Here is a 23,539-nt window from a genome sequence, read left to right as displayed (position 1 = left end):
ATTTTATTTTTCTCTGGAATAAAATGTGTTCCCCTGGAATAATATTCCAAAGAGGGAAGAACCTTCCCTTCAAATTGGATTGTTCACAATTTTTCCTATTTTTTGCTCTCCTTTGATTTGAGGTCAGAAATTTGCCTTTTTCACCTTTTGCCTTCTGAGGTCATATAGTTGTTTATGGCAATTACATGGATTTCAGCTCAGTGTCACGGCCAAACTCTAACTTAGCTTTGTGCAAATCTAGCTGTGAGGAAAGAAGAAACTTATGACTTATTCCATGGGAGGAAAGCCAGGTCTGACAATTTAAGTGATGCATTCGTAGAGATTACATGGGTAAATGAGCTAAAAGGCTTCTACATTCACAAATACATTATCCTAATCCTCATTTTTCAAATTATGCTCAAATTTGGCTTGGTCCTGTACACTTGGCAGACAAGGATTTGCAGATAGTGCAGTCTCTTTCTAATGGCTACTTTCAGTTTGAAAGTGCTTCTATCTGATAACCAGGTAAAAATCCAGCGTGGCAGGAGACTGGTGGGGAAGAGCATCTAAAACTGTTTACCTAGTAATGAAAACAGTAGAAATTCAAGAGACTTGGAAACTAGGACTAGTCCACATAGTTTTAAGGAAACTGGAATCTTGTTAATGTAGTCTAAATAAATGAAAACAATAGACCATCAACCCAACACTCACAAACAGGCTCTCTCCTCTGTTCCACAAGTATTCCAGGGGATTTCTCTCCTACTGACTGGCTGGCATGACACTCACAGCTCTGCACCTCCAGAGTAAACATCAGGAGTGCTTGAAGTGTTTCTTTTAGCTGATCTTGCTCTGGGACAGTTTTCTCACATACTGAAATGGCCAGCACAACCTTTCTGTTCCAAAGTCCCCCTGCAGCAAAATATCATGAACCAGGGTCATGACCATCAGCAGAAATAATACTCCTTGCCTAAGGGAAAATTTTTCAAGGATTTCTTACCCTGTTATTTCCTCCGTAGGGGCAGCATGAGGCCTATACTGGGGGTCAAAGGGAAGTCTGAAATTGCATCAGATGCTGTAGAGCAGCACAAAATGATGGCCATGGTCAAGATGATGAGTACATAATTGATTTTAATTGACTTTGATCAGGATGAAAGAGCAAGTGTTTTCTTCTTCCCTTCTCAAATATGAAGTGTCACTGAAAGGAAATCCATGTAGCTGATATCTCTGGAGATTTGACTTCTGCTCCCCAGATTCCTGATTGATTTGTTTGGAAAAGTTAGTCTAATCAGTGGGATTATTGAGAAATTTCCACTGGAGAATTATACTCCTAGCACCAGTAGAGTATTCCAAGTCCAAGCAGTGTTCTCTCAGAATGGGAGACAGAGTTTACTGGCATAAAGGAGCTTATCCAAGCTCCTTTTTCTGATTTTGTGACCCACTTCTCATATGAGTGGAAGAAATCTGAAGGATCTCCCATCACTGGGTTTTCCTATGTCTGCAGTGAAGGTGATCATGTATATACCATGAAAAGGCAGCTCACTCTTAGATGTTTGGGCTTTTTAAGGCAGGGCTTTACAGGAAAATTGCAAAGTGGTTCGTAATTCAGAAAGTCTATGTGAAGCACCAAAATGTAGATGTTTCTAGACAGCTAAAAATTCTGCGCTGTTGAGTTCTTTAAGATGATGATCAAATTCTGATGAAAATTAACCGAGCAGCTCTAAGCAATATTGTATTTTTCTTCAACTCTTTTAATTACTTCTTGCTAGAAAGTCTCTTCAAATACATTATTTGGAAAACCTTAGGTGGTGAGCAGCATGTAAGTTATCATAATGACACAGCAGTCTCCTAATTTCACAGATCTTTCTCCCACCCAAATGATTCCAACTTCTTTGAAGAAGAAGTTTTCTTATTTTGAATTATGCTTTCATTAAGCAACTGATTAATGTTGATCCTCTGCTTCATGTTGTATAAAACATTCCATTTTATTTGTTATCTAGACTTTTTCACAATGGCTTTTAGGAGATTACTAAAATGTTCCCTCCCTTTGTTGCTATCTTTGTTGTATATTCATACATTTATATGTGAGTACAAATCCATATAAATGTATAGTAATCTTCCCCTTAGGATACTGTGAATGTATGTTATAAAGGAAAAGGAGATTAACAGTCGAATACAATACAAACAGGCTGACTTTATGGCAGTCTTGCAGAAAATCCTGCCAAGCAAAAGAATAAATAACAGCTGTTAATCAAAGCCAAATTTAAAAGATAAGGCTTGAATTTAGATGGTCAAAGTCCCAGAAAACTGGGCAAGATTAATGCCCACATTAGAAAGAACTACAAGGACAAAGAGTTTAATAATATATAGTTACATAGAAGGCAAATTTTCAAAAATTCTACTGTGACTTAAAGGCCTAAGTGAAAACTGACTTTGAGGGCAGGAGCATTTACTTTCCTGTAAGTCCACAGGGTTTGTGCTCTGGAATCCTTCAGTCTTTCCTGAAAATAGGAGTTGGGTCATGGCCTGCCTTAGACCCTTTTTGGAATCATAATCTGCAATCACCTGAAAGTCCAAAACATGTTCTGGTCCAAGTAGAGGCTGAGTATCAACCCAGGCTACTGGGTTGATACCAGTTGACTCAAACCAAAGAAGTAGAGGTACAGGCATGATTATTCCCTGTCATACTGGAAAGCCATATGTCATCTGGTTTGGATTAAACTCACAAAGATGTGTTAGCCTGTTCAAGTTCCTGTGGAAGCATTTTGAATCAATTGTAACTGACGTAAATATAGCCCTTGACTGGAAATCATCCAGAGAGAGAGAGAGCTGCAGCAGTTCAGCCAAGATGCATTATATCAAAAGCATGGATAAGTAATTTGGTGTCCTTATGGGAAGGATAGCATTACAGTTTCACAACATTCATAAAGTGCCTGCATGGTGAAAGATCTAACACAGTCATTAAAAGATGGGTGAATGCCCGATGAATCTTCACCTCGTATCGTGGATAATGGCTCTCTTATCTGGGCAGGTGTGGGAAGAGGAGCATGAACCCACAATGACAGAGGGCACAAAAACAGCTTAGTCGTACTCCTTTGACAGGAGTATTTGAGCTTCCAGACGTGATTTACTATGTTTGCATAGCAATATTAATAACTTTTTAGTGGTTATCTAGACAAGAATATGTACAGGATTGCAAAGCTCAGATAGGAACTTCAGCCAAGCTGTGTAGGACTTACAGAAGCAGTCCTTTTACTCACTGTATATCATAGCTTTAAGTCACAAACTAGCACTTGTATTTTTAACCCTCTTCTGTAACAAAACATCTGTGTCATTTTGGAGATCTCATTTCACCTGCCTCCATAATTTTTAATTGATGTCTTTGGAGTTGGGATATGATGAATTAGCTCTTGCCTATATAATTAATGAAGTGCTACAAGGAGTGGTTGAGGTGTTTTGATAATTACCAAATTCTGCTGTTATCTACTACATGATGATTTGATATCTGGGTTCAGACTCTGGGCTGTGACTGGCAGGGAAGTACTCAGCTTAAAGAGGCAATTCTCTAGAGTTGTCTGTTCCATTATCACAGCACAACCTGGTGCAAACCCCAAAGAGCTTACAAAAAGCCAGTACAAAACAGTAAATGTCAAAATAACCAAGAGTAATCCCTTCTTGTAATACATGATGTCCACAAAAGGTGCTGAGGAAATTTCTAGTGCAGTTCTGGGCCATGTAAGATTTCTACTTCCCAGGAGAACATGAATGGGCATTTTGTGCCTTTGTTAAGATACTTCAAGCTAAGGTACCATGCCTCTATGTCTTCTGTGTCTTGAAGTCTTCCTCTAAACAAGAGCTTTTTTTTTTCTGCAAGATTACCAAGAGCTACATCTTACTCCCCCAGCATCAATACTAAAAAACGTTAAGAGAGTCAAACCTTATGCACAGGCATCACTTGGCTGACTTCAAGAGGGCTGCTTGTTGGATTCAGAATTACTTGCATCACTGAGGCTCCATATTTTGTAAATATTAATAGTCTCTGGAGCTCTGACAGCTTCAGGAGCTGCAGTATATTTGAAAACCTAGCTTTGAAATACCTGGCATGCTATAGCTTTCCTCAGAGTCTTCATGGATGAAATATTTGAGACAAACCTCAAAAATCATATAAGCAGGAGAACAAAATGGTAGTTGAAGGAAACTGGAAAGCTGTTGTATTGATACACCATGTATTAGTTTTCCCATTTAAAAGGTGATTTTTCTTGTTCTGGTATTTGCCTTTTTTATGGGAACTGTGAAGAAGTGTGTCTTAGTCTAACATTTCCAGCTCTCACTGGAGTCCTCGAGGTTTGGAAGCACCTCTGATTCATTTGACAGCTTACGTAGAAAGGTCATGTTTTTCACAGACATGTTGTACAAACATTTGGACACAATTAGAAAACTACCACTTAAGATCTAGGGTGTTGCCTTGACAACTCTCATAAAGTTGTTCTTTCCATCTCTTTACCATAAGTCTAGAAATCACTTTAAGATCACAGAAAACCTTTTATACACCACTGATAGGAACTGTATGGCCAAAGTAGAATGAAATGCATTGGTTTTTTTCTCTTGTCTTCCTTCATTACTCCATTGAAGACCGGAGAATATAACAAACTAAATTTGATTTTGTGGTCCATTGTTTCCTCTTAAACTGGTAATTTCTGCTCTTTAGAAGCCTGTGAGGACCTATTTGATGTTCCCTGTCTGTTGTGCTTGTCTTCATGAAATTTTAACCTCCACTCCTTGTCAGCTCTTTTCTGTCGTTTCTTAAGATGTCATTTGCCATCACCTCACCATGACCTTTCATAGTATTGGCAATGCTACTAGACTTATCTGGCAACTCAAGAGGTTCTTGCCAGCACAGTTTTTGTACCTACATTTTAAATGAAAACTCTCTAGACCAATTTCCGATAGGAGTCTTCTACCAGCTTTTGATTTAAAATCATATTTATGTTTACTCAGTATGTTTGTATAAGTACTGATGTCCTGAATAGGAGAGATTATCAAATAATGTACTGAACTTTAATTTTAAAGTGAGTAAAACAGCCTAAAATTTTAACCAAAAGAAGATGAGTCAATTAGCAAGAAATACAACCTTCAGTGTTCCTCAGAAAATGTAGGTCAAAAGCCTATTCTGATACAGTTTTCTTCTTAAAGCTTGAAGGTGAAATGTGCACTACATTGGTAAAAACATCTATTGGTTCAACAGAGACAAGAGGATTTACTTCTGTTAATATTGCCTGGCTGTTTGGGATTTTTTAGTCATTAATTTTTGTAGAATGTAAAGTGCCCTCATTGCTTTGACTGAGCTTTTTACAAATATTTGGAACTGAGTGGAAAGAGGGGCTAGTATGTGACTTCTGCTGATAAGGAAATATGACAGTCAAATGCTGTTGGAGAAACGTGGGAATACATCCACCAGCTGCAATGCCCATCCCATGCCCTGTGTGTTTTGTCACCTCCCCCCTGCACAGAGAGCCCTTCTCAGTTTCTCTGCTTGCTACACTTCTAGGGAACCTCTCGCCCCACCCAGCAGCACTTGATGGAAACTGGAAAGGGAAAGGAAGGAAGCAGGGTTCAGGGACATCTGCAGACAGAGGGAAGGAAAGGGGAACAGAATTAGAGATGAGGCCTCACATTGCCTCAGGTCATCAACAATAAAGTCACAGACCATTCAGGACATTGACAAGAGTTTCCACGTTGATTTTCCATCAGTTTCCAGCTGATGTATAACCATTTTTGTTCAGATAAAAATAGAAAGCCAGTGCTCTGAGATATTCTCCATCTACATTTCTTTATTCATTGCACATTCTTTATCTACACTGCTTTTTAAGCAGTCTCATTAACAAAAAACCAGACTATTCAACAAGTGTCGAACACTTTCCAAAGTAACTCATACAATCTTTACCAATGTACTTGAGTGGCAGAAAATAGAATTAAGCCCACGTCTTGATTTTTGTTTGGCTACAGAAATTTCCAGCAAATTTTTAATTCCTTCTAACTGATTCAGTATAGCACAAAGTACAATACAGCACAGAAAATACAATCTCAGGGTCCAGAATTGCCAGACAGCCAACCCAGAACTGCTGAGAAAAATTTAAATGGTGTACATTTGCTCGGGAAGTTTTTGTGATTTGTAATAACTTTAACAATAGCAGTACCACAGAGAAGGATGTTCTGAATTTAAGCATAAGGGATAAATTAAGCCAATGGGGTTGTAACAGTTTATTGCAGTCTGAGAATCTGATCCAGGATTTTCATGACAATGTGAAGTTGTTCATCACTCTGTCAAAAGATTCAAGAATATCTTCAGTGAATATGCATTTTTTTCAATAAAATAACTTTAAAGGTAGTGTTTTGCTTAGCTTTAAAAGTTCAGTGTGTTACTTTGCATTTCTTCAGTCTGGTCCTGTGAATACTATTAAGCCCAATGTTCAGAACATTTTGTCATGAATACCATTCATGACGAAAACATAAATGAATACATTAGAGTTTACTTATTCATATTTTCTAGCTCAGCCATGGCCATCAATATACGTTAAAAACTTATAAAGGAAAAACCAATAACTCAAGTAATGCTTGTTTACTTAGGTCCTGAAGGCTTTGAAAAAAGTGTAATGGGTGGAGTGGTGACATTTACTTAAAAGCATTCATTAATTGTAGGAAGGAAGAAAGTAACGGCTGGACTTCACTTAAAACTAAGCACAAAGAGAACTTCAAAAACATATTGCATGACTTTAAGCTCCTGTTTACAAGTTCACTTTCTAGATGTATCTGCCTCCCTTCATTGCTTATATCAGGACCTTAAAGTGCTTACACTTGCAATATATACGGTGTCATGAGATACCTTCCAGTAGACAATATAGTCCAGTTCCTTATGCTGTTACATTAAGTCAGCCAAAATTACTGACTTTGTCTTTTGAAGTGTTTCAGAAAGTTATACAAATAGTCTGAGTTTCTTAATGATAATAATCATTCTGGTTGAAAGGATAGCTCCTCTAGAATTATACAAAAATAAAAATGTATATTCTTTCACATTTTCATCAAAAATGCAGGCAATGTTAGAAGATGTATTGAAAGCTGTAGAAAGTTTGATCCCTTATGTTTCCGTGCTTCATTATGTCGGCTGAGTATTTTAATATTTCTTTTACTTTAAAAACTCTAATTTGTGGTTCTAGAGCCAAAACTCCTCTAACATTGTCAAGTTTACATCTCACATGGATTTACTTGATTTGCTTCTTTGCTTGGTGAATGATTTGGGCCCCATTGGAGCTCTTGAACCTGTGCATTTCCTTCAGTTTTAACTATCCTATTGTGTTATAAATAACGAATCTGGCTTAATGTGAGTTGCTGGAAGAGGCTAATCAATTTTATTGTGAAAATAATATTCTGGATCAGTCTGCACATTACTTTCCTCCTCCTTCTAACTCCTTGGTACTTGCAGTTGCACGCAGAAGGATGCACAGTAGCCTGATGTACTCCAGCTGACATGAGACCATGCTGTACCGAGGGAGTGTTTACAGGGCTCTTGGTTACCTTAGAAGTGACACTACTAGAGCAGTAGGAAGCAAAAGAGCATGACAGCTTTTCCACTGCCTTTTGTGAGATCTTCCTCACTGCTACAGATAGCTCTCTGAGGGACTGAGTGCACGCAGTGAACAGCATCACACTTCGTGCAGTACCAGTGTTTAGACAGAATCTAATATATTTGTGCTTCCTGCTCTCCTTTTCCTTGATGTGACTCTTAACCATCTTTGCTTGCTACTTTAGTTAATACACTGCTTGCCCTAAACTGCAGAACAAAACACTTCTGCCTCATGATATTTGTGTGCCTTCACTGAGTAATTCATGCCAAGGACTAGTAGTAAATGTAGGGCTGCCGCAAAACCTATTTTCAGGGTCAGTCCAGGTGGAATCTGAAGGGTTTGCCTTGGATTTCGGAGTGCTCAGCTAACGAGGATCTCTCTGGGTGAGTGCCAGATGGAATTTATGGAGGCGTCTACTCGACAGAAGTGGATAAATTGTACAGTGTATGTGCAGTGAGCCTGGTGCTCCTGGAGCGTTTCATCAGCTCTAACTGATAAAGTGTGACATCCAGGGGGTTCAGTGCTCAGACACAAGTCATTTGTATTGTAAAAGCACAATAGAGCAAACATTTTCTGGAAGCACGGGGTTTTTTAAGCCCCCAGTACATGGCCCACATGCCTATGTTTCTTTGTCCTACCCTGGATACATGGATTTGTTTTTCATAGAAAATAAACAGGTCTTGGGCAAGCATCAACACAACAAAAGAATTTGTCACTTTTAACAATAAATATGTGTTGGAAATGTTTAAGATGTTTGAACCAGCTGCTCATGTCCAGCTTTTACTTCCTGTAGGTCATGTCCAGATGTTTCTTATCTTGCCCATACCCACTGAAAATTACATGTAACATACTCTGCCATGATCTGTTCATGTTCTTAAGTCATCAGCATTGAAAACTGGCTTATACTGCTTCCTCTTAATGTATATGAAAAGAATTCTCTCCAATTAACTTGAAAAAAAATTATTAACAGAACACACTCTTGTTAATCATTTGGGAACCCCTTCTGCCCTTTAGCAATAGCTTTGTTAGGAGAAAGAAGATGAAATAGAGTCTCTTTCAGATTTTGACAGACACATTGCAGCCATGTAGTGCACTGTCTCTGTTGCATCAGGCCAGCGCTGAAGTGATGTGATGGCCAGAGTGGAGGAGAGGTCTGGGTTATGTCCCCAAAGGTCACTGTTGCCAGCAGGCAATACCTAGAGAATATATTCCCTGAACTCCCCAAGCTCAAAGGGTTTGATTGTGAGAGGCCTCACACTGGAACCCACAAACAGAGAGAAATTCTTCTGCAATCTCCATGCTCGGCTGAAGAGGGGCCACAATGTGGCCTTTGTTACAGCAGGGAACTTCCCTGCCACTTACAAGGATGTTGCGTAAGAGACAGCTGAAGAACCCAAGGTGAAACACATTTCTAAATGGTGGCAGGTAACACTGGCATGCAAATTCTGCAACTCAGTCTCTTAACTTCTGTTACTACCTTGATGAATTGCAGACAAAATATAATCAAATAAACAAAACTTTTAATTCCTGTAAATATTACAGATCTTTTCTCTTTTAAGTCTTTAAATCATAAGATCCAGTAGACAACCCCTTTTGGTCCTAAAAACCGTAGAAGCATAGAACACCCTGAGTTGGAAGAGACCATAAGGATCATCGTAGTCCAGCCTCTAGCCCTGTGCATGACAGCCCCAAGAGTCACACCATGTGCCTGAGGGCATTGTCCAAACTTTTCTTGAACTCTGTCAGGCTGGTGCTATGAGCACTTCCCTGGGGACCCTGTTCAAGTGCCCAACCACCCTATGGTTGAAAAAATCTTTACCTAATATCCAACTCAAACCTCACTTGACACAGCTTCATGCCATTCCCTCATGTCCCATTGCTGGTCACCAGAGAGAAAAGATCAGTGCCTGCCCTGGCACTTCCCCTCATGAGGAAGCGGTGGACTGCTATGAAATCTCCCTTCAGTCTCATCTTTTCCAGGCTGAAAAAAGCAAGTGATCTCAGTCACTTCTCATACAGCTTTCCCTGTAGACCGTTCACCATCTTTGTAGACTTCCTTTGTATGATCTCTAATAGCTTTATATCTGATACTGTGGCTCCCAAAACTGCCCCCAGCACTCGAGGTGAAGCTGCCCCAGTGCAGAGCAGAGTGGGACAGTCCCCTTCCTTGCCAGGCTGGTGATGCTGTGCCTGATGTCCCCAGGACATGCTTGGCCCTCCTGGCTGCCAGGGCACTGCTGACTCATGTTCAACTTGCCATCAACAGGACCCCCATGACCCTTTTTTGTGGTGCTGCTCTCCAGTATTTTGTTCCTCAATCTGAGCATATATCCAGGGTTGACCTGCCCCAGGTGTAGAATCTGGAGTAAAATTCAAGTTGACAGAAACATGTTTTGAAGAATCTTTTGTGGAATACAAAGACAAGCAAAATAGAGAATTCCTGTGTTTTGAAATCTAACCAGTACAGTAAGGTGATAGCTTATTTTCAAACCCATCTTTGTTAACAAAGAGCAATGAGATTCACATGTTTTTGGAGTTTCTGCTGGGCCACAGTATGAGAAAATTAATAATGAAATAAAACCTTCCTCTGCCTCTCACTCAAATAAATACTGTTTTACAAAGCAGGGCAGTATGACAGCAAGAGTGAGCATGATATTTAAATATTTGCCATACCAGATGCTAGAGAGGACAAGGAAGCTTTAGCATCCACTGTCTACAACTTGCCTAACATCTGCAAGATAATCAGAAACAGAAGTGTGTAGATGGAGTTGGGGGGATATTGTCTGATACATACCCTTCTCTGTGATCAGAAGCCATGAAGCATGGGGAGAAGGAAATAAGCAGACCACAAACAGTGCAGAAACAAGGTCACCAGGAAGGAACCAGAAGATGAGAGATTTGGGTCAAGAGTGAACTGTGCACAAAAATACTATTTCCCATTGCTGGTCTCTTCCTTTGCCTGGAATTTGTATACATTTTATTTAGAAGAAAGAGATATATTGGTACATGACTACTAAAAATTCAGAACAGTTCTTAATAACAAGGAATAAATGTTTTTTCCCTGTCAATGCAAGCTACTATCCCCTTTTTTATATGTGGGAAAAGCTGAACAGGCGGTTATACTGATAGAATTATTGCAGTGTGAAAAGGTGGATCTTCATCCTACAATGACCAGGACAATTTGATTCCTTCACCTTTCCTATAAATGTGACTAATTGTGGTGAAGCAGGTTCAGGACCCACTGAATGAAATGAAGGATAACAGCCCAGAAGAATAAGATGTCCTCTCCCTCTGTGTAAACAACAATCAAGTGCTGTTTTTAATTACAAGATGGCTTTATTGCTTCCATTTGTTTTATGGATTCTTCACCATCCATTACTTAATTAAACACAAAATACAAGCCTGGCGTTATCATTACTGAGCCTGTGAGCAATCATTAAGTGTCACTGAGCCAGCTCCTTTCGTAGTTTTACAAACCTTTATTTTGAGGGTAGGGTAAGAACAGCATATTGGATCTGGCTTGGCTGCTCTGAAATCGATAGGTGGTATCAGATCCTGAGCACACTAGTGCAGTACATATGCAAGACAAAATATAGGGTCAGGAGGCCTGTTTAGCTGATGCATTTCATCAGTGTTATAAATATACACCGGGCCAAAACCAGAGTCAAACACGGTTGAAATAGTTTTCTAGTGCCCCATGGAAATACCCTCCTTCCCTGCAATAGTTTTTCCACAGAAAGCTTTCTAAATTATATCATGTTTCTCCTTCCTGACACTCTTTAACTCTTTCTTCTGCTAATATCAAGTAACAGACAAGTTCTGTGATAACATTAGTTCTTATATACTTTTCCCTTTTTCTTTCCTTTCTCAGTGTTTTTCTTTTTTATTTCATTCCATCCTGAAAAACATTTCAGCTCATTCAGGGGAGTTGCTATAATTTTTTGCTCAGTGCTTTTAGGTTCATACTCCTCTCCCAACTTTTTTTTCCATTGAGGAAGCCAGGATCTGAGATCCCTCCTGTGTTTAATTTAATCAGCATTTCAGATTAGCTCACTACTACCCATGTGTGTGAGGGAGCAAAAGAAACTTAGCATGAACTTTGTGATTGTTGCTTGCTTAACAGGACTGGTTTACAACTTTTGTGTAGGAACAGCAGAATCAGCTTAGTGAAAACTTTTATTGTTCTAAACTTCTCTTGAGACACTGAGAAAAAAAGACCAAAGGATGGCTTGAGGGTGAAAAAGGTGTCAGGAGCAGAGGTTGTCTGCTGCAAGGGTTCCCAGGTAACCGACAGCCTGGGCCTCTTTAGCTGTTTCTGAGATAGGCAGATTGCTGAGTCAGTGCTCTTACAGTATCCTTCAAGAATTAATTAAAAGCAGTGAAGAATATGCTTTGCTTCCTCAGTAGGATTTTTTTTTTCCTGAAACTGTTTTGAGCAGCTTTGGCTGGAGGAAATGGGAGACAACTGCCATTATCACATAAAGGCAAGACCACTTCCTCCTGGACAAAAGTCACAGGTATATGGGTCAAAACAGCAGCTGGAAGTCTTTCAAACACATGAGCTTTAATTAGGCACACTCAGAATAATTGGAGAAGGTTTGTAGCAGACCACCTGGAAGCAGGCTTCAGATGTTTACCAATAAGGATAAAGCACCTCTACCTAACCTTTCTTGTTACTGGAATTTTACACAGCTTGATTTAATCTGGGTTGAGATAACAAGCCTCAAATATGAAGTTCTCAGGAACTTTGTTCAGCTGATTTTCCAAATAAGCTCCATACTTGTAATATTGTTGCAAATGCACATTAATTACACCGGAACCTTAGACATATTTGGCAATGCTGGTTGCCATAGCAGTTGTTGCTCTTTTACATGGTCTATTTAAGCAGTTAGCTTTCTGGTATGGTAATATTACAAAATAAGCACACTCGCTGTGGAGAGAAAAGCAGCAACCCACTAAGCCTCTTTCTTCCTAATATGGTGAAATAAAAAGCCTTGGTCCGAGCCAGCTGAAGTGCTGATGGAGTCAAAGCCCAAGGATCAGTGTGGTGTGGCGCCTGAAGAGCACAAAGGTCGTGGTCAAGATTCGCACTGGAAGGGCAGGAAATGTTTAAATTCCCTGACCATGACTAAATGGTGGCTGCCAGTGATGCTATCAGGGATGCCCTCTTCTCGTCCCAGCCCGTGTTTGATTCCAGAATGGTGAGAGCATTCCCTCCTGCAGTTGTTGGCTTGGGAGCCCTGGGCTGTGCTATATAGCATGTGTAGGGACCTACTTTTCACAAAGGTTTATATTAAGCAGGGACATGAATTTCTCAGTGAGCAGCAGTGTAGGGGTCTCAGGCCCCAAGCTGAAGAGGAGGCTGGTGAGGGACAGACTGTGGCAGGAGGACAGACAGCCCTCGGCGTCTCCTCTGCTTGCACAGTGTCCAGGGAATGGAGGCCCCAAACACCACTGGTGTTCCAGGCAGTTTTGCCTTTTTCCTTATTTGTGTTCACTGTCACCTTTTAAACAAAAGAGCTCAGGTTTTCACAGTAACAGGTAATGGGTTGGTGGGTGCTGTTTGCCCAATCCCACCTAGCTCCCAGCTGAAGAGGTGGGGTTTTCTTGCTGCTTCTCAGGAGTTCTGCATCTGCTGGTTAAAACCTCTGCTCAGGCAGGGATGCTCGGTACAGTATTAACTCATCATATTTAAGTCCAGTGATCCTTGCATTTTTCTTACTTGCTAATGTGAGGATGAGACATAGGTGAATCCCCAAGAGAAAGGGAAATCCATACAAAAATCCCAGAGGCCAACATGTCCAGATGCATAATTCCAGTGATTATAATTTATCGGGTACCCAGCCGTTTGAGACTTTGGGAACAAAAGCCAACTGAAACTCACATGTCCCCAGAGGGAGAGCTACAACGAAAGCATTTTAACCACACTTGTGTCACAAATTCCTCTCGCATTTGGTGACTGTGGCTTGCTCTAATTAAAACAATAACAGTTTCAGCACTGTGTTTTAAAGCAAACAAACTGTTTATGAGGGGAGAAACAGAGAGAAACACTGAAAACAGCTCTTCTCTTCCCGGAGAACGTGTCTCCACCACCATATAGCATGTTCTCTCTTCTGCAATGTTGCAGAAAGCTGCTGCAGAAAGCTTTGCTTCCCAGCTTTGCTTCCAGGAGTGCAGGGGCTGATTTGGCAGATGAATCATCCATATTACACCTATGAGTGTTCAAAAAGAGGCGAAGGCCTGAGCTTTGCCTTTTATAAAGCCTGATCATGTCCAAAGCTGGATTTGTTGTGCTCTGTTGTTCACACCACAGCTCCCCAGCCTGGGGCCCAGATCTAGCCCAGAAGGACCTGCCCAGATAAAGTGGGGAGGCCCTGCAAGCCCCAGGGAAGCATCCAGCCCTTCACTGGCAGGGAAGGTTGAAGCAGAGGCAGCAGCGCAATGAGAGAGAAGCATGCTCAGTCAGCTTTATGAAATAATACATTGTTTATACATCCATTAGGGAAACTTTGATAAGGAGGGAAACACTGAAAAGGAAATATCTTTTTTTTTTCTAGTGGAGTAAAAGTCATGCCTGTGGTTTTAAACAAAGGCGTTTTGGCAGGATTATGCCATACAGAAGAGGAAGAGAAAGGGAAACTGCATTTGAATTAATTCAGATAAGTGAAGGTCAGAAGACCTCATGTCAGAATTTTCCATTAATTCCTATGGTCTAGATCTCTGCCAAAATTGTGTTACCTCCTAACTCCTTTGTACAAATATTGTTGTGGTTAATACTACTTATTACTCTATCTACTGCAATTACATATACAAAAGCTGTTTACAGTATTGCAGCCATAATAATGCAAAAGAACAAAGTCAGATAATTTTCATGGTGGGTGTTATATGAGATTTTGAATGAATTTGTATAACTCTCTTCAGCTGCAAGTACTTACAGTGGGGGAAAAGACAAGAACAAAAGAGCAAGGAGCAGACTTTGTTTTAATTCAATCTCTGTATTGAATCGTAACTTAAAACTTGATTTTTGGTCAGTCATAATTTTTTGAACCTGTGATCAAAACCTCTGTTTGACCTAGAATATACTACTTTAATTCAAAGTCAAATTTTATTTGAAATTATTTTAACTTAAGAAAAAACCCCAAATCTTTTTTTAAAGGGTTTTCAAATAAAAATAATTATTTTCCAAATTAAAATCTTTCAAGTTTTTTTTTTTCTTTTTTGGAGTGAAAATGAGTTTGTAAAATATTTCAGTGTTCCCAATTCTCATCATTTTTCCCCAGAGAAGTTTTTACTAAGGCATTTCAACCAGTAAGCAAAACCGGAAGGCATAGAAGGAGAAACTGAGGCAAAAAGAATTGAAAATAGTTTTCCAGTGTCTCTTTAGATGGATACCAGTATTAGAAATAGAAATTGTGTTTCCTGACTTCCCTCTAGATTGGGAAATACTGAAGGACATTAAAGAGATAAATTATCAGATGCAAAGTACATGTCCAGCCATAATTGTTGTGAGCAACAGAGATCATGACAATTATGAGAACTGTGTACTTGGCCTCTGAAATCTTGTTCCCTACTTCCTGCTACAGTCACAGGTCAAGCACTGGTTGCCTGCTCCATTTGCATGGCACAAGTTAGCATGATAGAAAGATGATTTTGTTTGTATGGCTTTCTCTTTTCAGAAAGTCTCTCTCTCGTTGTCGAAGAATTAACAGGATGCTTTCCAACGAGTCAGTACCTCCTGCCTTCAGTCGCTCCAATTCTCAAGCCTCCATGGACAGCACTTCCATGGAGGACTTCTGGTGTGAAGTAGAGAGCATCAAGGAGAGCAGAGAAGATGGATCTGAAGAAGCAATGCTCTTGGAGTTCAAACCTGCTGATGGTGAGCACATGAACACCACTTATTCCTCATTCCCTGGCTTTGCCTCCTTTCTAGGGAGTCATGCCCTGATCTCCTTCCTTGCGTCACTCAGTCTGAGCAGAAGTACTAGTCTGGGTCTATAATCATTGTAGCTCCTCTTATGAACATCACAGTTAACCACTGGCAAGAAACAGTAATTGTCTGGTTTATGCATTGGAGCCAGTAATTAACTTCTGAAGTAAGCTTTGTTGCATTCATTTTATTTGTGCTTTGGGAGGACAGATACGGTGTAATTCAGAAAATAAAGACACTCAATGAAATTGAATTTACAGCATTAAATAGATTAAACCAAAACATTTAAAGTAGCAAAATGTTAATTTAGTATGCTGTAATTTTAAGCTTTCTGGTTTTTGATAGGATATGATTCAGAAATTATTAAAGTCTTTCTTGAAGCAGTTTTTTGTTAGATGTAGTATTCTGCTATCAGGAATTTGGTATCTGCCTGTTTCTCTGAGATTGCCCAATTAAGATATCATTCAAGGAGAGTTTAGAGATAAGTCTGAATGTAGGGATGCCTACATCATTCAGGCTCCCCACGTGACCAAATTCATTCATCACTTATACAGCATATCCTGAAGGTATTACTGCCTCATTCTGTTACCTTAATGTTTTCTCCTCTTGTTAGGCACTGAATTTGGAAAAAAACATGCAATATGTGCTAGCTTGTTGCAATGCAGCTTTGTGTTAGATGATTTGATAACATCTAGAACAGTGGTTCTCATTTTTTTTCCAGTTAGGACACACACCCTCCCCCCAATCACAAATGCATTATATTGTGTAACACAAAATACCAGGTGTTACTATACGATGAAACCAAATTTCTTCTGAGGTCATGACCTGCTGATAACTGCTGCTGCCCTCTGTGGCTCCTGGCCCCTGGTCTGGTAACTACTGATGTAGGGATAGATTTTGAAACGATGGCATGTTCTTTCCATACAATTATTAACACGAGTGATGATGTATTTTTCGTACCTTGACGTGCAATGGGATGTCATTAATTCTGCTACCAGGAAGAATGGTGGAAAGTACTACTTTATTAAGCAATCACATATGCAACCAGTCATTGTAAGTAACCCATGCAGAGGTATCTAGCTCCAACCAAGTGCAGTTTCCATGGGAAACTCCTCCCATTCACTAGTTTCTATCTGGCTCTCCTGGAAGCAAAGGAAGAAGATCACCAGAAATCTTGGTCTGCTGTGAGGGTTATAGTCAGTCAGCCTAAATCCACTGTTCTGCACTCCTCTGTTTCTTACTGGGAAAACTCCTGTCTGGTCATACTCTTTAGCTTGGAAACTGCATAAGGAGATTGTGAGCCTCTTGGTGCCTCCTCCATGCAATTGTCAGCACGACCTAACAGGTGTCCCTGACTTGTCTGCACAGTCAGGGGAATGACCCAAATCTGTGAGCTGCCAAGTTGGATAACTTAGTAGGACAAGGCAATACAGGAGCTTACTTTCCAGAAACTTTTCCATCAGTTTCATCAGTGCTGGAGTAGATCTTCTCAACTGCCCAAACTCTGCTGCAGTCCCATGTTACCCTTTGTCTGAGTACACCTCATTACATCACATTGATTTTTTCCCCTCTGCCCTGAATTAAAAATGAGGCTGCAAGTCAAAATGCAATACATCTCCACACTTTATTTACCTTCATATTGTATTGTGTGTTGTCTCAAACGCATTTATATGTATTGCATGCACGCACACACAATCAGGCAGTGCTTGTCCTAGTCATTAACATCAGGAATATATTCAGTCTGGGATTATAAATCTTGGAAATAATAGTGAGTTCTGTTAAGGTCCTAATAGGATAATACTCCTTGCCAGTGATCACAACACTAAAAATCAATGTGGAAACCCTCAGGGCAAAATAAAAGCAAATATCCATTACCCTTTTCAGATGTCTTTGAGAGGAGGAGATGAAATCCTTAAGAAAGAGGCCAAAGGGTGATGGAAGCCAGGCAGGCATGACTGTCAAAACCTCAGTGTGATTTGCCAGACATCATGTGCAAAGGGCAGACAACAGCATATTTATTCTGTTGATGTTAGCAAATACAGTCAAAAAAGAACAGAAGATCATGACAAGTGACACAAGGGATGAAAATGTAGGGGAGGAGAAAGTTGTGGTGTATTTAAGATGTCCATGCTGTGCAGAATTGCTTTACAACTTTTGTTACAAGGCTTGAATGCTGTGAGTTAGTAAGTTATATCTCTGGGCTGTTACAGGTCATATCTGAGGTTCAAAGCAGGACACGCCTCTTTCCTAGCAAACTCTGTGAGAAAAAGAATTACTCTCTCAATTATCTGTCTTATGGTGGAGCAGAATCAAACACAGTATCAAGACCATGCTCTATAAGTAGCTAACACTATAAAAATAATGCTTTCTTAAACAACATGGGGGGTGGGTGGGATTAATCTTAATACCAATGTGTCATAAAATTTTGAGCATTTTTTAATGGATCGATTTCTTCTCTTTAATACTTGTACTCCTCTGATTGCTGTTGTTATGTATTAGTCTATTGTTTGTGTATGGTTGGAACAGGAAAAGGGAAAAGCCAGAGAAAACAAGCCGCAGGGTGACTAGTAAGCAGGCATAATTTAATGTCTGCCCTGCTATTTTTCATATGAAGTTTGATTACAAGCTCAATTCTTGGAAAGAGTATGTCAGGACAAAAGCCAAAATTAACGTAATTTAAAAGCTGAAACATGGACAGCACGAGAAAGAGAAGAGATCTTCTTAGAAAGAAGAGTGAAAATGGCAGAAGAATCACTGGTTCAAAGCTTAAAGAGAAGGAAAAGGAACAGTCTTCATCCTGTCTGTGGATACAGAAAGGATAAGAGCAGAGACAAGCTATTTCATGGGATACAGGGCTGGTCACACCCCTGGCTAGCACACTAGCACAGAGCTGGGGGTTTAGAAGCAGCTATTTTTGTAATGCATTGTAAAGAGGCAGGGCAGTTAACAATGAAGTCAGTGATGGCACATGCATAAGATGCTTTTGCTTGTCCCTACAGCCCAGTCCTGTAATTTTCTCTTTTGTGTATGTAACTGCCAAAGTGCAGCAAACTGGTGTCCATCAATCAGCCTGCATTCTGATGTCAAGAAGAGGCAATAAAGGGAGAGTGGAAATACCAACCTGCCATTAAGACTGGTGCTGGGACAAGAACAATAAGTGCATTGACGAGTTGTTTTATAGAACACGCTGCAAATTAATCCATTTCCTGTTTGACATGTTTATTTGTAGTACCTCTTCTTCAGCCAGGGCTGGAATGAAATTACTGTCTTGTGTCAAGCAGCTTACTGCTGAGCTAGGATTGCTCACAAAACTGGAATGAAGGACCTCAAAATCTCCTACATGAAAAGAGACTTTAAAAGACTATGCCTGTTTATTTTAAAAAGAACTCGAATCAAAAAGCAGTGACAGCAAAGTTTAAAATTACTGAATGATTCTGAGAAATTAGATTGGAACCTTTTCACAGCCAGATAATGACAAGGCACATTCATTTCAGATAACAGGTAGCAAGCTGAAAACCTATATTGTCTTCACATGGACAGGTTTTGGTAGTGAGAGGACTTGCAGGTGTGGCTCTGTGAAAGAAGCATCTGCCGTGTCCAGCAGAGCCAGGATAGAATGCAATTCTTCCCACAATGCATACCCTCACTATGGAACCAGTTGCAGTATTGAACCAGTTGGGAAGCAGGTATTGAACAGATTAAAGATATTATAATTGAGATCCCAAAAAACACTAGGGTGTACAGTGCTAATGAGTCTTTAATAATTAGAAGTTAGGATGACACCTAGCATGCCAGGATGGCTTTTTCTACATCTTCCCCCCTTACATGACCTCTTAGACACCTACCCCTTCCTGACCCTTGTTCTTTAGTGAGAAGCTCTGGTTCTTAATAATCTTGTTCAAAACAACCAATTGGACTAGGTGGGCATAACCCTTCTCTCAGCGTGGCTTCTTCACTGGCTACCAGCCAACCCTCTGCAATCTGGAATTGCATCAACAGAGTGCAAATGCATTATTCTATTGTATACATGCCTCCAGTATTCTTTTTATTTGAATTGGAATACCAGTTTTTTTTCCGTCAGCCAAATGGCTTTCTCCAGTATACCATGCTGCAAATTGAGAGTGTGGCATAAATGGGAACTGAGGGGATTTATGCTTATGAACTAGGGGTTAATTTTTAGGGACCTTGCTTTGTCAGGCTGGTTACTCTACTGCCTTCTTCACATGCGTATGCTGATGAAATGCCTCTTCTGTTCTCCTCGTAAGCCTCTCTTGTGCAGACACTGACAAACCAAAAGTTTGTCAAAGACAGTATGTTTTCAAACCTAACTTAACTTGCACTTGTGGCCTGAGAAATGTTGGAATTAGAGTATTCTCAAGGTAAAGGCTGTGGTAGCAGTCCATCATGCCAACTCTTTTCCTTCAGCCTCCTCTCCCTTCCTTGCCAGGCTTATTAACATGCTGTCTTCCTCCACAGAAGGGGAGCTGGAGGCGGAATGGCTGCAAGATGTGGGTTTATCCACATTGATCTCAGGAGCTGAAGAGGAGGATGGCCAAGCCCTGCTGTCCACTCTGACTAGAACTCAAGCTGCTGCTGTACAGAAGAGGTACAACACCTACACTCAGACCCTGAGGAAGAAGAACAAGCACACGGTCCGGGATGTGCGAGATATCTTTGGCACCAGTGACTCTTCTGTAAGTGTCCCCATGCGTGCCTTTGATCTTAACTTTTAGGCTGTTTGCAAGTAGCTGACCAAAGTTTCTGCCAGACAGGAACCCTTTCCTGCTGACAATGCACAGACAGTCATTAGCAGTTTTTAAATATAAGACCAGACTTTTAATGCTGTATACAGTACATTTGAGAGGAAAGGAAGAAACCAAATACAGTGGTACACAGTTTTGTTTGTAACTAACCTGTAATATAAAGTTGTATCTGTTGCCAGCCTTCCTCCTGCCACCTTGTGTCAAGACTAACATTTACTCCTTTATTTTTTGGAAATTGGTGAGTTACTCTTGGCAGCTATTCAAATTTTTGCTGGCTTCTGGGGACACTTGCTATTTACTCAGCAGTCTCAGTGGTGAAGTAAAACTTGTCTAATGAAGCAACTGGGGTTCAAATATGCATAAGCAATTAAACACCTGCCAGCACGATTGTAACTTGTACACTGGCAGTTACATTTCACTTCCGTAGCAAACAAAAACCTGTTAACTGTTCATTTGCTTCATGGCTTCAGAAATCAGCAGTACCTCTGGAGGTTTCATCCACGTTTCCCTGAAGATAGCTCTGAAGGCACCAGTTCCTGTCAGTACATGTTTTGATTCTGGTGAATGCAGTCAGCTGTGTGAGTTTAGTCCACTGCTCAAAGCATGTGGATTTTATGTTTATCACTCATGATATCTTAAATGGGAGTTTCCAATAAGATCACAGGCTCACCTTTGAAATTAATATTAAAATTGTTGCCATTATAAAACTCCCAAAAACTATTTTTCATCATGGCATTGCTTTGTCCTTTCCTGTTTGTTCTACCATCTCCTCAAGTCTTGATATCCTGGATTATTAAAAAAAAATGGAAACAAATATTGTTGCTACATAGTTATATTAAAACTACAAAGATATAATGTCCAGATATTTAAACTTTTTGTTTCCAAATTCACTATCTGATTCTTTTGAATCTCTTGCACATATCCCACAAATACATCCAGAAGCATCCAATAGTTTCCTGTGGCCAGACTTTCTTTCATGATATCAGACATGTTTGCATGAACATTAAAAAGCTGGTGGTACTTCTAGTTAGATTAGCTCACTTCTCCTGATTCAAGTATCTGTAAACCATAAGGTGCTTAAATATTTTTACAAGAGCTTGAGTTCTCTAACAAATTTCAGTCAGCCAAATAAGCGTTGTATGTTTCCCTCTCAGATGGGCACGATGCTGATTTGTTTTTGACCTGCTTATTTTCCCCTTCTTACTTGATAAAGTTCCTCACTTGCAAAAGGAATTTGGATGCTCAGAGCAGCTGCCCTTCAAATCGGTGTTTTACCTCCTCCAAAATTCAGTTTGCTTATTAGTTCTGCATTGTGAAAGTCTAAAAGATAAGATCAACTCAGTAATTAAGTCTTCTAATTCTTCTTCCCACAAAAATATGCAGTTCTGCAGGTGCTGACCTAGATGTTAAACCCAGATGCCCAAACACAACTGCAGAGCGCACCATCACCTCCCTCCCACAGCCTGTGAAACATTGTAATTCTGAAAGCCTGCAAGGCCCCAACTCTCTAATTTTCCTATTCACCCGTGGTCCTATCTCTGCTGCTTGTTATGGGATTTAGAAACTTTGTCCTAATTGTCAGCCCTTCAGGGATAAACACACTTCAGGAGGGCTTGTGTCCCTGACCCGAGGGTTTCCCAAGTAGTCTTTTTAAGGGTGTATCAGCAGTCCCTGGAGCTTTGCTGCCTCTTTGGGCACGGCCCTACAGCTGCCAGAGAATCTTTGTGATTAATCAGTTTAGGGAAGAGAAGCACATTAAAAACAGCTCAGCCAAAAGAAAAGAGTGGCTGGAGATGGGGACAAGCAAATCTTTTCAGCACGGCTGGGGAGGAGAGGCTGGTGAGGAGACTGCTTGAAATGACACACAGTTTTGCTTTCCCATCCTGCCGTATAGTTGGGAAGGGCAGAAGTAAACAGAACATGCTGCAAATAGCAAATCAGATCTAATTGTTTCACTTAACTCTATAATCCTCCCCATTAGGAGAATGGATTTACACCTCTTCCCAACAACCTAAGAATCACAAGAGCCCAGAGGGATTGGTCACAGGATGGATTACTCTCTTCCTTGGCTAATGATGAGAGAAAAGGTGATTAGCTCACTAGGGTCACCTGAGATGAGATTTAGGGGACCACTAAAGAGGCATAAATTAGTTGTCATCTGGAGTGGGGGAAGAGAAAGATAGATTAGCCCTAGTGTTTTCCTCTCTGTTCTGAAAAAAACCCTGCCTGCTAGATGTTTTGCTACTACTGCCTAGTGGCCAGGCTCTGCATGGGTCAACACTGAACAAAAGGTGCTTTTCCAGCCATCCTGCCTTGAGGTACATGCCCTCACGGCAGGAGTGTCCCCTCAACAGACAAAATGGACTGAATTAAAAGGAAGTGAAGCTATTCCTTTTCTTGTTTTGGTAGCTTTGGGGGTTTTTTGTTTGGTTTTTTGTTTGTTTTTTGAGTTTTGTTTGTTTGTGTTTGTGTTTGTTTTTGTTTTTGTTTTTTTCTGTTGCCTGTCCTGGAAAGCAGCCATGATCCCTTGGGGCAGAATGTGGCACCCCTGTGGGACAAAAAATGCTACCCCTGTGGTTACAAAAGCCACACCTTAGCAAGTAGAGCAGCCTGTCCCAGCTGAGGTGCTTTTGCTCTGCTTCACACAGGTCCACAGCCAGCAGACTTGACTGACAGCCACACTACTGAGTTTTAAATTGGGTGGTTTATTAATCACAGTGGCCTGATTTTCCTTACTGCTGGTACCCTGCTGCTTCCATCAGAAGCTATCGGCTCTGCTAGTGCTCAGAGCTTAGGCAAATCAACGGCAGAATACAAGTGGGGGACACATATACATTGATTCTGTTATTGGAGAGAGGAGATGAAGCACTGTGCTCATTAACAACCCAACCCTGTACGTTGCAATTAACTAAAACTCCTGAAGACTTTTTACAAGCATTTTAATTCATCAATGCATGAAAAAATCGTGTCCTAGTTAAAGAAGAATCACTTACTAACCCAGAGCTATTTGCATGAAAAGGTATTTGTGGTGGCAGTGCTTGGAAACATGAATATATTCAAACATGGGCAAATGGTATCCTGGCCAGAGCTATAAGGTTATCCTCCTTTGCCTTTATTTCCTTTAACTTCAGGGCTGAAAATAAAATTTGGTATCTTTGGTGCTCCAGTGATTTGGTTTTACATCTTCTTCAATGAGTGTAGCTACTAAAGAACTGTCTGTCTACCTCATCTCCATCCTTTCCTTGCTCTTC

The 23,539-nt window shown here is 40.4% G+C and overlaps 1 protein-coding gene across 6 annotated transcripts in view; it reads left to right on the top strand.

The window, feature by feature from the left end:
* The window catches only part of ARHGAP28 (Rho GTPase activating protein 28), a 77,222-nt gene that overhangs the window by 26,035 nt on the left and 27,648 nt on the right, over positions 1-23,539 (top strand). For 4 of the 6 annotated variants that reach the window (XM_038163682.1, XM_038163647.1, XM_038163645.1 and 1 more), the window contains exons 2-3: positions 15,275-15,474; positions 20,002-20,219. In XM_038163682.1, coding sequence (XP_038019610.1) covers positions 15,275-15,474; positions 20,002-20,219 — 418 coding nt within the window. Of the gene's footprint in view, positions 1-14,155; positions 14,268-15,274; positions 15,475-20,001; positions 20,220-23,539 lie in introns of all 6 variants that reach the window. The other 2 variants (XM_038163663.1, XM_038163673.1) reach the window with 1 other exon arrangement.

Source organism: Motacilla alba, chromosome 2 (assembly GCF_015832195.1).
Source record: "Motacilla alba alba isolate MOTALB_02 chromosome 2, Motacilla_alba_V1.0_pri, whole genome shotgun sequence".
NCBI classification, from domain to species: domain Eukaryota; kingdom Metazoa; phylum Chordata; class Aves; order Passeriformes; family Motacillidae; genus Motacilla; species Motacilla alba.
The sequence above is the reverse complement of the archived record's forward strand: the minus strand, read 5'-3'. Positions and strand labels throughout refer to the sequence as shown.